We start from the raw sequence: 14,693 nt of genomic DNA, 5'->3' as shown, positions 1-14,693 counted from the left end.
GTATACAGCTTGTAGCCTGCACTTCAGGATATCATTAAGAAACAGTTGATTGACGTTCCCATAGAATCTATTGCCCACTTAAACCAACAAGTATGAAATAATGAAAACTACGGTCACACTCTGGGAGGGCTTCAAATGTAGACGTTATATAATAATAATAATAATAATAATCTTTGCATTTGACATAGCGCTTTTCACATCTTCTCGACGTCTCAAAACGCTTCACAGAATAGACTGTAAATAATAATCCTAATAATAATCCTTGCATTTGATATAGCGCTTTTCACGTCGGGAGGACGTCCCAAAGCGCTTCACAGAACACACTGTAAAGTGAATTGGCTGCATATTTGTGGGCAAAACGAGGCAGCCAATTGCACACAGCAGCGTCCCACAAACAGTCATAGATTAAAAATGACCAATTTATTATTGTTTTTTGTTTTGGAGGGATTATTATTAGGCATGTGGAGTAAGGAAACTTGCCCAAGGTTTCGCCCTGTCTGGAATTGAACCCAGGTTGTCTCGCTTGCAAGGTGAGTGCTCTAACCACTGAGCTACAGGACTCTGTTGCATTCCACATGTAAATAACTCCAATTCTATCACATTGTTTGCTTCATAGTAATACCGGGAATTCAAGCACTTTATGTCCAAATACAGCAAATCTTTGTTCCAGTCAGAATTCTACACTCACCCAGTCTATCCATGAAGGCCATCCACTGTTGACATGTGCCGTGGAAGAGCTGATGAAGAGAGCCCAAGTCTCCTTCTTCCAACTGGCCAGTGCGCCTCCTGCAGAGATGGAACAAAAGTTAAATCACGGGCTATTACTTGACTACTTTTGATCATGCTTACGGTCACCTCCCCACTCCCTCTCCCCCTGTCCCGGAGTCAGACTCCGCCACTGTCAAGCACTCCGGGACGCTGCCCCACGTAAAGGGCACAATATAAATGCTAGTTGTTGTTTTTGTAGTACTTGCAACTTATTCACCTAACTGTTAAGTACTAATTTGCCACTTTCAAGAACAGTTGGCAGAGGTTCAATTTATGCTGATCACTAAAAAACCCCACCTCTTTTTGCTATTTCCCTCTATTTTTTAATCATCAGTTGAAATACAATTCTGTATACTTGGATAGTTGCATCATTGCCGGTACTTAATATACAAAATCTCAATAAGCCCCCACTTTCCATATCATATAAAAGTTAATAGAAATTGTGCGCAAACTATTACACTAATTAATAGTACCCAACCTATTATTGAATCCCGGTCAGCCCAACAGGTTGAAGGTATTATATCCACAATAGATTAAAAAAAGTCATGCGTTTTAAAGCCATGATACATCTAAAGAATTGTGAGAGCTTTGTAACCCCAGCCCATCAGTTTTGCTGCACAGTCTGTCACCTTTCTGTGACTTCTCTCTACACATTCACCCATTTGTAATGCCACATATCTGCATTATACATGTACACTCCGATTTAGATTCCACTCAAGTTTCAAAGTGCACGTCCTGAAGCAGACCACATTTGTGTGGTTAGAATAAAGCAGCTGATGAAATAATCACCAAGTCCAATACAATGTCCACATCAAATAAAAATCACAAATAAAAGGAACCTTCTGGTTGCTGCCTGCCTTTGTGACTGCTCCAGTTCTGTTGCAGATACTCGCTCAGCACTTGAGGGTTGCTTCAAATGTTCTGTTTTGTGCCTGCGACGAATCCGGCTGTCATCAGACTTTTCCAGGACAATGTCATCAGTGGTCTTGGGAGAGGCGATGTCTGAAAAATCAGTCTTACTCTGGAACAACAAGGATCAAGAATCACATTTCTAACCAGCCCTGATGCAAGTTGAAGGATGATTGAATAAAACCAAATTGATACTGGAAGATGTGATCAGTGATTAATACTAGATGTGAAAGTGTTAAGATACTTGTGGCTATACATAATTTATACACATCTCTAAGGAAGCTGTCGAAAGCCCGTTAAAGTTACTCCACTGGCTCTGTGTGAAAAGGTATCACTTGAAGGAGCACTAACCAATAAAGTAGGTTTGAATGTTGGATTTAGCCGAGTTAGTTAATCTCAGCCAGACCTGTATTTGAGGTGCTAGAATTAAAATCAATGACCACTCGGTGAGAGAGGGTAAAAAAATCCATGCCAGAATTCCTGCCCCTGAGTGCTATTCAATGATGTTATTCCACTAAGTTTCTATGCAGAAAAGGTTATGATAAATCCCCCCACCCATAGTCAACTAACTCATCATCAACCATGGACTAGACTTACACATCAAGAATGAGTGCCTGAAAGGATCACTTCACGTATTCTTTTCCTTCTCACTCCACCTCTCCTCTGGACAGGTGTACCCCTTAACATCACTAACTTGAATCATTTAAAACACTTTTACAAAATGGTTTTACCTGAAGAGATAGATTTTCTACAGCATTTATATACTTACCAGCAAGTCCCAGAAACTACGACGGCTTGTTTTGCTTGTTGGAGTGGTGGAATCTGGATTACTTGTGGTGGAGGCTGATATGGGTACATATGGGTGAAAGGGCACTGGGCTGCTTTTACTTTCAATAATACTAGCAGAGAAGCTGATCGTTTCCCTAATCTCTGACCCTGGCTTGCTGGCTCGACCTGCCCGGTCACCCAAACAACGAAAAAAGGTTTAAAGAGAAAATCAGAAATTAATTTAAAAGATCAAACATTTCAGATATCTTACAGTGCATTGATGTTAATAGCAGAATGAACAATCAATGTCCCTCAACCCCATCACAACAAGCAATGGCTTAGACAACAAGACTTCCTACACACCAAAGACAATACCGGTCACAACACTTTTTGTCCCTTTACCCCACCAATTCATAACAAGTGTGTACTTACATTCCCCTTCTCACAAAGTTACCCACTCAAAGCCTCCCGCTAATAGCACCATTATCACAGCAGGCATCAGAGCACTCACCACTACAATCTTCCCTCAATTCACCCAATCATTCCCTCTTACATCTCTCTCCGTACATTCTCTGATCTTCATCCTCTTCACAAGCGTTTAAACTACCCCTTACCCCATGAAGATTTCCAGTTCCGCAAAATGTCCTGGAGCTTATTTTATTGCTGTATACTGCTGTAATTTTTAAACTCTTACCACTGCTGAAGTCAGTCTCTGATGCGAGCATGACTGGGCAGTAGGACTCCACACAGAGCGGGCACTGGAGCACTCGAAATTCCATGACGGCATCACAAAGAGCGTGGCGGAGAGCATTGCGAAGTTTGTCAGTGAGCTGCAGCAGGCTGATGTTTCCCTGTTCCCAGATATCAAACCGTACAAGGGTGTTTGTATCTGTGGAGGTAAGCACAATGAAAGACTCACCAACTGAGAAATACATGTATTTAGACAGTCTGGAAGTATTTGTATACAGGGTCTGAGGGTCTGTGACATTCACTTGTATATACGTATGGGCTTATGTTATCTGGTCACAGTCCACACCTAACACATGCATTCCTGGGTCAGTATGAAGGAGCTAAACTCAAATCGCATTAAAACAAACAAGCAAATTCACTTACCACAGTGTAGAGGGGTTGCGATAGTTTGATATGTTACAGCTATTTTATAATATAGATTGGACACCATTTGTAGTACAACTGTACAGTTGGATACCTTCATGAGAACAGGAATAATTGGGGATTGTTCTATGAAACAATTAGGTTTGATTTTTTGCTGTAAGGCACCAGAACAGATTTATCTACTTCACAACACTTACCTGGTAGTTTACCTTCAGAGTTCCTTTCATATCTGGAAACACTGGTCAACTTCCTGAAGTCTGTCTCCTGGATGAGATCCATGGCAAGACATAGTTTTGAAGAGTCTGTTCGTTCCCGCTGTGTCATTTGCAAAGGGTTTCCCTGCTGATCCACAATGGACAGGGCAATGCAGGCAATGCCTGGGTAAATACAGATCAAACAAACAGATTACACCAGTTGCGTACACCAGAGCATTGCTAGCAACACAAAAAAAAGTTAACAAAATTAACCAAGCCAAATATCTCTTCGCCAGAGGTGAGGTTCCCAGTTTATTCAATTTGTTTCTGCTCCACCTTGAAGAAAGATATACAGAGAGTCTCCATTTGATCCACAGAACAGATTGATCAAAACAAATACAATATTTGGATAACTGCATTAGGCTACTGTATTTGGCCTCATGGCAAATTACCTCCCACTCTAATTCCACATGGAGTAGACACTGAGGCACTAAATGCACAAAATACAGCTTCTCTATAATCCTAATCTCTAGCCCCGTATGTGATCAGAGAAAGATTAATGCTGGGCTTCAGAGTGAGGGGGATGTATAATACATACAGAATATAAAACAATCAAACCACAGATCTCTCTTTTTTTTGAATAGGATGTGGGGATGGTAAGGATATCATCATGTTCAGTCATCACCTGATATGAAGAACCACTGGACCTGTGCGAATCTTCATTTACAACACAACACGTAACTTAAGTTTGCGAACAAGAATAGAGATTGGAGTTGTGATGTGGCTCCTCAGTGATCAGGTCATTTTAAGTAAGTGCTATTGATTATTTTTAAACACAAATTAATGCATAACAACGCAAGCCATATCGAGATTACATGTAGCTCCTTAACTGCCAAATCTGGATCATATTCCACTAAAGTCGGCTACACATTGCATGCTAGTTCCCCAACTAGTGGATCAGTGTAAATGGCATTCATATCTGTGTCTGAGAGCACAGGTATTTTACACAGTACTGAAAGCAGAACACACCTTAAAACGCAAGGCAATACGGAGCTTGATGCAATCAAAAGGTGCTGTCAATTAAATTGTCTCCGTTTCCATCCAAAATATCATACAAGTTACTTCCTTCTCCTACAGGGGGCTGAGTATGCTGATCTCCTGTAACCTGAATAACAGCCTGTTTATGATTTGGATTGCATCAACTCTAGAAGTAACTAAAGGAATTACATCTCGCTGTACCTGATAAACCCCTTCTGTATCCTTGTTGTGCATGAGCCATTATAAATGCTGGCGTTATGGCACCATTGCTCTCACAGATGCTCATCGTCATGCTTGTGGGTGACATTGTGTGGAATGACTCATTAGTGGAAATTGCTTGAGATATTTTGAAACAATGGCACAACAGCTGACAGACAACAGGGCCTCCAACAATGAGATCAAACGTTTATTGCTGTACCAATAAATTAGAGGAACAGCCAAGTAAGAAAGCTACCACGAGGGTGGAGCAAGACGTGTAACAGATTTACCATTCAATATGCCATTCCTGGATGAATCGGAAATATTTAACTTTCAGCAATTCATTCCTTTTGATTATTCACGTGTGTCTACCAAATATGGACGGTTTAAAACATATTCATTTAAGCGGGACGTGAACTGAATCCAGAATACATCATTACTACCTGCTGGAACTTTTCCCTGCTCTCACAGAAAGCTTCAGAGATGGCCACTCTGTGCTGAAATTCAATTACCTACTTCCCTGGGAACCATACCTATTGCAAGGCTCTAAAGGGCTGTGATGAAACTTGCTTCTTCCCGTCAGACCTCTGCATTAACATACAAATGGGGTGGAATTGTGTGATTTATCGTCTGTGCCGAAAATGATTTCTAATTTCATTCATTCAGAAGCAATGATATTTTCAAGTGGAATCTGGCATTTGATCCCTTAACTAAACCAACAGACTCCTCTAGAAAGTTTCCTGACTATTGAAATAGATGAGCTGTTATGTGAGACAATAGTCTGCAATTATTATTTCCGATTTTTGGAGGAATATCACAAGCATAATAATCCCCTTACAAAAATGCTAAGGCTGAAATGAACCAAAATTATCCACAACTTGAGTGGAGGGAGAGAAAGAGAACAGGCTTACAAGAACGGTCCCTGCCACAGATTATTGTAAAAACAATTACAAGCTGCTGTACAGATTTGCTGCTAACACTTGCTTCTTTTTTGCCCTTAAATTGATATAGCTTAACTCAGCAAGATGAGTGCTGAAGAAAGCATCTCCACTCCAGATGTCCAGCATCAAAATCTAGAACACCCAGATAAATATAATGTGATCTAAATGCAGATTGGAATGTTCTTTATGCTACGATAATATGCCTTGACTCCAACCTCAAAATGTACCTCTTACTGCACAGGTATTTTTTTCCCCCTTTATTTCACACACCAACTTACTTGTGATCTCTCCGTATGAGATGACCAATTTAGTGCTAAATTCTGCGAAAAATGTATTGTGGGTAGATACAGTGAATCAAATCCCACCATTTCTATAATTTAACCTGATTGACAATGATTTCTAGACTATATTGGTTGCCTCACATTTACAAACCCAAATTGATCAACTCAGTTGTGTAAAATAGGGTCTATGCAGATCAACAATGGAGACGAGAGTTTGGGTTTAGAAAAGAAGGCATGTTTAAGTAAATAGTAGTGAGAAGAGGGCACACTCAAAGGAGTGATAGAGTCAGTGTGAACCTCAATTATCAGGATGTTCAGGTGGATGTTAAAGATCCCATGGCACTATTCGAAGAGAAGTGAGTTTCTCTCGGTGTCCTGGCCAACAAATCCCCCAAATAAAATTGGTCATTCAATCATTCAATCCACAACTGTTTGTGGGACTCTGCTGTGTGCAATTGGCTGCCTCATTTCGCCCACAAAATACACAGTCATTCCACTTTACAGTCCATCTGTGAAGCGCTTTGAGATGTCTCGATGACATGATAATGCACTATATCAAATGTTAGGATTTTTATTACTACTATGTACAGGATCAAAATAGCCCCAAAATGTCAAACAATCTAAAGTTAACATGCAGCAGAAAGCAACAGCAGAACATGCATTGATATAATAAATCAACACACCTCCCCAGCAGCATCTATAAAATAAGCTAGCTCTCAAATCAAATGGTGCCACATTGTACAAACTCAGCACAGGCTGCCAAATCACAATAGGAAATTAAATTGTAGTGGAAGGGGGAGAAAGAGGATCAAAAATGAACCCAAAAAAATGCATAGGGGGGGCAGGAAGACTTCTATTAGCAGCACCACCAGTGCAACTACAAATAAGCAATACCTTGAAAGTGGGAGGGTGGAAATAGATGCTGCACAAGATCCACCATGGTACCTACATTGATGAAAAAAAATTCACAGCTAGCTTATATACCCAAAACACCTGCTTCAATACCATTCAATATCAGTGGAAGGTTTCCGTGCCAGCTGAAATGGCTCTACACTTTTTTTTTGGGGGGGGGGGGTTTCATTGTAAACATTTAAAATATGCTGCTGGTGGCATTATAGTGCATTAGCATGGGAGAGAGCTGGATTTGGGAAGGAAGGAATGCTAGCAGATAGGCGAGACAGGCCTTTCTCTGCAGTAAAGGGCTAGATTCACATCCCATTGCATCACTGCTACGTTTTTCCCTTCTCCGCTGTACAACACTGCCCACTCTCTTTCCCACTCCTGTGCCCTGACACCTTGTTCTCTCATTTCCATCCCTCCTCCAACATATCACAATTGTTTGTATTCTACGGAACTAATACTTAAGATGTTACTTTCCTCAATTCCTGCTCTTACATTGTTTAGAACGTGTTCTGCTTGGTGAGCCTACCAAGTAAAGCTGTGGCTAACTTGCGCTCTGAAAGCAAGCACTACCCTTTCTAGTGCAAAACATATCTTTAGCACAACTTCCCCATATCTCCTCTCTAACTGAAGATTTGCTTGACAATTGCAAACTTTACAAATCTTGGAAAACACTGTATAAAAGCACAGGTGGGAAAACAGAAAAAAGTTTCTAGTATCCCAATTTTCAAAAACATTAAAGATAAACTGCTCGATAGGTGCAAGAACTTTGATGTGCTGATCACAAACAAAGAAAAATGCTGCAACTGAACAAAGCGAAGTATATGGCTGCACGTCCGGGGGAGGCGTGTGGGCGGGTTACGATTTAGAGGAACAGCATCCTTAGTTGTGCCTTTTACTGTACAGATGAAAGACTATTCTGTTTGTATTTGGAGACTTACTGTTGAAGAAAGTTCAACTTGGCTGCCAGTGTCGATCAAAATGCTCCTATCGTGTATGCGTGGGTACACTCACACGCACACACACACAAACGCACAAACACACACAAACACACTGACACACAAACACACTTGACACACATACTGCAATCACAGCTTTGCATTACCTTTCCCACCAGTGCCTTGACCACCCGGTTTATTATACAGATAGATGTCTGCATCAGATACATTTTTGCCACGAGTGTAATGCTGCAGAAAGAAAAAATAATTGAATAAGTTTTGTACAAGGCGCGCTCTATTCGTCACCAGGACATATTTGAAACTTCCCATCACAACATTCTTTGATTTTCAAGTTACCTATAAAATATTTAAAGTGTAACAATCAGCTGAATCAGTTCAGCATAGTTTATTACAAGATTGCCATTTTTTATACTGGAATAAATTGGTGACTTTAAGATGGACACAAACAAAACAGGCACGAAAAGCCAGACATAAAATAAACAGCTACAGAAAATCTACACCTCACAATGCCAAGAAGTCAGATATTCAGGTAAACGTTAGAGCCAGACACCCAGCACAGCACAACATTATTTTGTGTGCATTTGTAGCAGAACAATTGCTATATTTTGTGCTCAAAGTGACTTTTTTTGTGACCTGCAGTCTCTCACTCTACCTGAAAATGATGCTCCACATTGCTGTCTGTATATTTTGGTGTATGGAGGAAGATCAAGAGATTCTGACGCAGGTAGTATGCAACGGCATGCAGCCAAGGTAGACAGCAGTGTGGAATTGTGAACTGCACTACTTCTGTTGGAGGCATACCAGGTGGCTGAATAAACTGGAAGACAAAAGTTAATTTTCAAAATGTAAGTGGCTAACAATCCACCATTGCAGTTGATTTAATTGACCAGTTTTCATTGTTCGAATCATGCCTCAAAAACATTCTGCAACATTTGTACGACTAGTTATTGGTTACAAATTCTAGGAATGTGCTGCATTATGTTACTGCCATCATCAGTTACAGCTATGGCAATTTAGAGTCCCTTTAGTCACTCAAAGAAGAGTCTCAGGTATACAAATTGAATGTACATTTGGCGTACATATGGAGGATATGTAACCTGTACAAGGAAATTTGAAGGCGGGTGGGGGGCGAGGAGTGATGGGAAAAAAAATTAGTTTCATTTGATAAAGTTGTAAATGAAATGTAAAATGCCCACTACAAAAGTGAAGGTGAGTTTTTTTTAAAAAATCTTACAAACGTTTCAGAATAGTTAAGCAAATAAAAGATTCTGCCAACGAGAAAAAGTTCTTTGCTCACCTTTAACTAACGACTACTGCCACCCAGTGGATTTGTTTTGTAGCATTACACTGTAAACTCCTGATATCACGACCCTGGCTTAAATTGTCACTACCACTTATCATGTCATCATGGTGTCAATATCCCAGCCGCATTTATTTATGTATATAAACATAGGCCTAATTCGTCACTCCGGATAACTCGTCACTGAGCCCTTTTCCCTTGGAGCGAAGAGTTACCACGAGTTTATTGTATTTACAGGATTTAGCTAGATTCCATCAAGACTAGAACTTAAATGATGCTATTTATATGCAACAAATTAGTACTTCAATGATACCTCTACGTCAGCGGGAGTGAGTTTGCAGTTCCTGACCAGCATGACTGTGATGATATCAAGAGTGGCCTCATCCAATCGCCTTCGCAGAACCTTTACCAGTTCATCTGTAATTTCTGGACCTGGAGAGAAAGCAGAAATGGATTGTAATAATAATAATCCTCGCCTTTGATATAGCGCTTTTCACGTCTTCTAGACGTCTCAAAGCGCTTCACAGAATATGCTGTAAAGTGAATTGACTGTATATTTGTGGGCTAAACGCAGCAGTCAATTGCGCACAGCAATGTCCCACAAACAGTCGTGGATTGAAAATGATCAATTTATTATTGTTTTTGGAGGGATTATTATTAGGTGTGTGGAGTAAGGAAACTTGCCCAAAGTTTCGCCCTGCCTGGAACTGAACCCAGGTGTCTCGCTTGCAAGGCGTGTGCTCTAACCACTGAGCTACAGGATTACTAAATAATCTGCAAATTGAGGACCATTACTATCTTTAAAAAAACAAGATAAAAGTGACCAGAGTCCCCAGCAAGTGAATATTAATACATCAAAGACATCATCACAACAATGCATTGGAGAAGTGGTTGCATTTAAGGACAAATGTATAATCTGTGTAAATTTAGGTTCATCACTAATGACTGATCAGTCCTGTGGATAACTAAATGGGATAGCAATGTAGGTCCAGCCTTTGAGCTGATTAATGCAAGTGGAATTTTAGAGTGATGAATTTCAGAGCTATTTCACAGGAGATTTTTACCAAAGATGTTTCCCAAAATTATAAATCACAAGCTACAATTATATTTTGGAAGCTCGTCTTTTATTATCATCTTCCTGGTGTTTGCTTTACTTGAAGTCTACAGTGATTTCACTCCTTGAGTTTGTGTTGGGGACACCCTCTCCACTTACCTGCCTGTCCAACACCGTGTACCATCAGCAGAATGTGTTTATCTACTTGCCCGACAGGTCGTGATGACTCCGTGTTCCGGGAGGACAAGGGATCTATGGAGGGTTTGTTGGCCTTTAATTAAACAAAAAGCAACAAGAGGGTGAGGGGAACCTCAGATAATGAAATATTCTAATTTATAGCAATTCTAAGGTATTAATACAACTGTCCTGTTAACACCAAGATCTGTATAATTTGTTTCCCTCTCTAGGACCAATTGTCATGAAATTATTCATGAATAATGCACCACTCTATATGATCAGTCCCACTTTCACGATAGCCAATTCATAGCCACAGGCTGGATTCGGCTTACTGAATCAAGGTTCATTTCAGGCTCTGCTGATCCCAATGTGTGGGGTGAACTATTGCATTGTGGTTGTTTCCTTGGAATTATTTAACTGCCGAAACTTGTGCTCATATGCTGATTGTATCTGACCACTCTGACATTTCCGATTCCAAAATCTCGTATGTTTCAATTACATAGGTCACAGATAACTTGTATAATCGAAGTACGTGTCAAAAGTTATTATTCAATCACTGCTGTGTCCTTCCTGATAGAAACTTTTTTTTAAATACAAAAATCTTAAATACATATTTGGAACACAAACTATATATTTTAAGCCAGGCTACAATAACAAATACTTCCCAGTACAACATTTTAAATTGCACTTCTGAAGCCTACTGATGGTTACCTCATGTGATAAGCAAACTGTCAACTCTATGGACACAAAAAATATGTTGCAGAGAAAAGCCTCCAGTCACTTACCTGCTCTCCAGTGCCCAACTCGATCATTCATAGCTCTTTATACTAATTTCTTTGCTGGAATGTGTATAGGTACCAATTGGGTACAACTACTGGACAATTTGGTAAAGAAATACTCAGTTCAGGTACACAAGAGGCAATTGTTGCAGCAAGCAAGCAAATTACTGAATTATGCTGACTGCTATAGTGATAAAGTGTATTAGACACTGAAAAACGTGTGAGAGAAGAAATAAGGAAGAGTAGACCACTGAGACATGACTGTAAGACAGGCCCTTACCCCCAGTTCGTCCACAAATATGGGCTCCTGGCTGCGTGTTAGAGCCAGTGAACGAGAGGAGAGCATTGGTTGGCCCTCTCTGTCCATGTCTGCTGTATTTCCAGTGCATGTTGTTTCAGAAAGTCTGTAACAGTGAACAATGATGGGGTTGGTAGCAATTACAGATGATTTATCAATATTAAATATGATGGTATAGTTACATAATGCGACATCAAGAACATTTTGACTAATGTTGTATTACAAAATAGTGCACATTTTAATAAAATCCTTGCACTGGATATAGCGCTTTTCACGTCATCGAGCTGTCTCAAAGCGCTTCACAAGATATACTATAAAGTGGATTAAGTGGATTTTGTGAGTGAACTGCAGTAGCCAGTTGTGCACAGCAATGTCCCACAATAGCCATGGAGTTGTATTTTTGTTTATTTGGAGGATTGTTGTCCACCTGGAGAAACTCCTGTCTCTTTTTGAATAGTGCCATGGGATCTTTAACGTCCACCTGAACCTTGGTTTAACGTCACATCCAAAGGACGGCAACTTCAACAATGCAACACCCCCCACAGGACCGAGTGTCATCTTAGACTATGTGATTCCAAGTCCTGACTTGGCTTGAACCCACAACCTGCTGACTCAGAGGTGAGAGTGCTACCACTGTGCCAGGCTGACATACATTTCTATTATCGTATAATATACAGATGCTGCATTAGTTCCCTGCATGAGCAAACAACATAAATCACTACAACACTTCAGGCTTAATCATACGATATACAAATAACCATCTATTACTGTCTGCCTGAAAATGGAAGACATCAAACAAAGCAGAGAGAAATGAACCAAAATGAAATACCACCTCCCCAAGGAATACACCTGTACAGATTTGATATAATAGCACAGGCTAAATCATTTAAAGACCACACGCTTTGGAAGCTTGTCTCTTATTATGTAATCATTTAATCCCCTTAATGTGTCACAACTTCATAACAATGTGGAAGAATTGTTACTTCCCTATCACTGATTTAAATTATAAAACGATCACTTTAAATTTATCAAGTGGTAAACTTGAATCCATTCAGAATGGATGTTTCCAACTGCATTCATTTTTTTTAAAACCATATTTATTTGCAACTGCCAGCAAAACGGTGGACTGGAAACTGAATGAAAATGAAATACACACTCGACAGTAAAAGGTCACATATGAACGATTTCAAAGAAGGAATTTCGAGTTCATTACTGTGATAACATGCTCAATTTTTGCTCTCAATTTACATTATCTGGGATGACTGTACAATAATCGTCTCAGACACCAAATAATCTCCGTAGAATGCATTTAGATATACGTATAAAGCCATATGCAACAATGTATTGTAATTATTCTGAAATACATTACAGAGTACATTACACATATATTGCAATGCATAATGACTATCATTTCATGGTAAACACTCAAATGCAATGAATGAGTCACTACTAGTAATTCATCAGTGTAGGCATTATTATGCTTGACAGACCACACTGCCCACTGACATATGCAATCACAGCTTCTGCAAGCAAAAAAAAATGATAAACACTATAGAAATTATTTCTAAAGAATGCTTTGGGACACATTTTAAAAGCTGTAATACCATCTCGCTTTTCTTTTCGTAGCCTAGTATATCAACCAAATAAATTAACGCAGCACAGTTATGTTGTAACTTTTTATAAATGAACCTTTTTGGTGGATATTTGATGAAGGTTGTTGATCTTATGAAAACGCTTTCTTCCAGTGTACAGTATTAGCTATAAAGCAGTCAAAGTCAGGTATAGCAGAGACAGTTGCAGATTGAAAACTCACAATATTGCCCAACCAAAACTCTAGAAGGCAACTGCACCAGGAAGTTTTCCAAACACTCACAAAGTATAGAGTCAATTCACTTTACAGTATATTCTGTGAAGCGCTATGAGACGTCTTGAAGATGTGATAAGGCACTATATCAAATGCAAGGATTATATTATGTTTATACCAACCATTACTTTGTCCTCTCTGACTGTGACTATCCTTTTTAAGCAACTTAAGAACAAATAATAAATGTTCAGAAATGTACACTGATATTCTTACCGGAGGTAAAACACAGATTTCGTGGCCCTTTCCTGATACACAAACATATTCTTCCTGTTCACAACCGAGAAGGCATTTAGGACAGATCTCAGGGCCTGAATAGCTGGGAAACAAAGAGACAGGTGAAAGGTTAAATGGAAAATTTGGAATTCACGTCTACCCTTCCAGAACCAAATTTCTATCATTTAAACATGCTATTGAACAAGTCAAAGCATTTAGTAACCTATAGTGATTTATATCATGCACTGCAATGTAAAAATATAGAAGCTCATGTGTAATACAATACAATATTACATTTCGATAGAGCCTTTCACGTCGGGAGAACGTCCCAAGGCACTGGGATAACAACCTGGAAGACCCTTGTTCACAGACCGGTGGAATATATAAGCTAGTACAACAAGGGATAACTACCTCTTGAAACACCCATGTTGGGTCCCATCTTGAGTCGAGGATGGATGTGTATGATGGTCTTCCACACCACTTCACATGCAAAATGGCCTGGTATAAACTGCATCGTGGCCGCCAAGTAATCCCTCGGCTGGTAGCTGTCATCTGCAGAATAATCTGCGAGTGAAATTGGAGACAAAATGAGGAAACGAAAATAACTTAAAAAGCTCCGGTATATAACAAACTTTAGTTTATGCACAGTGAACATTTTATAGAATGCATCAACGTGATTAAACTCAATCTACATGCCACGGGAATGGCAATGCAAAGATGAACAAATTTACCACCTAAAATGGATCACTGTATCCAAGGCCAGAGGTCATTATCCATGAACCTGATTTAAGTTTTACAAACTGAAGCAATGAAAGCAGTTGCCTGTCCTCTTTCTCAATCACAGAAAGGTATCAGATTCTTAAACAATTAAAGTAAAAAAGAAAAATTAAAAGATTTTAAAAGTGTACAGCAGTTCAGTCTTTATCTTTCCTATTGACT

General features: G+C 39.5%; 1 protein-coding gene across 3 annotated transcripts in view; it reads right to left on the bottom strand.

The window, feature by feature from the left end:
* szt2 (SZT2 subunit of KICSTOR complex) overlaps positions 1–14,693 on the bottom strand; it is a 73,054-nt gene that overhangs the window by 29,820 nt on the left and 28,541 nt on the right. For 2 of the 3 annotated variants that reach the window (XM_007887076.2, XM_042334975.1), the window contains exons 44-55: positions 14,166–14,318; positions 13,755–13,857; positions 11,660–11,783; positions 10,583–10,694; positions 9,683–9,801; positions 8,722–8,886; positions 8,216–8,297; positions 3,756–3,935; positions 3,140–3,334; positions 2,447–2,631; positions 1,608–1,789; positions 689–786 (exon numbers count right to left, since the gene is read on the bottom strand). In XM_007887076.2, the coding sequence (XP_007885267.2) occupies positions 689–786; positions 1,608–1,789; positions 2,447–2,631; positions 3,140–3,334; positions 3,756–3,935; positions 8,216–8,297; positions 8,722–8,886; positions 9,683–9,801; positions 10,583–10,694; positions 11,660–11,783; positions 13,755–13,857; positions 14,166–14,318 (1,698 nt within the window). The remainder of the gene's footprint in view (positions 1–688; positions 787–1,607; positions 1,790–2,446; positions 2,632–3,139; positions 3,335–3,755; positions 3,936–8,215; positions 8,298–8,721; positions 8,887–9,682; positions 9,802–10,582; positions 10,695–11,659; positions 11,784–13,754; positions 13,858–14,165; positions 14,319–14,693) is intronic. The other variant, XM_042334976.1, reaches the window with a different exon arrangement.

Source organism: Callorhinchus milii, unplaced genomic scaffold, assembly GCF_018977255.1.
Source record: "Callorhinchus milii isolate IMCB2004 unplaced genomic scaffold, IMCB_Cmil_1.0 Scaffold5, whole genome shotgun sequence".
Taxonomy (NCBI): domain Eukaryota; kingdom Metazoa; phylum Chordata; class Chondrichthyes; order Chimaeriformes; family Callorhinchidae; genus Callorhinchus; species Callorhinchus milii.
Note: the sequence above shows the minus strand (reverse complement) of the source record. Positions and strands in the feature narration are given on the sequence as shown.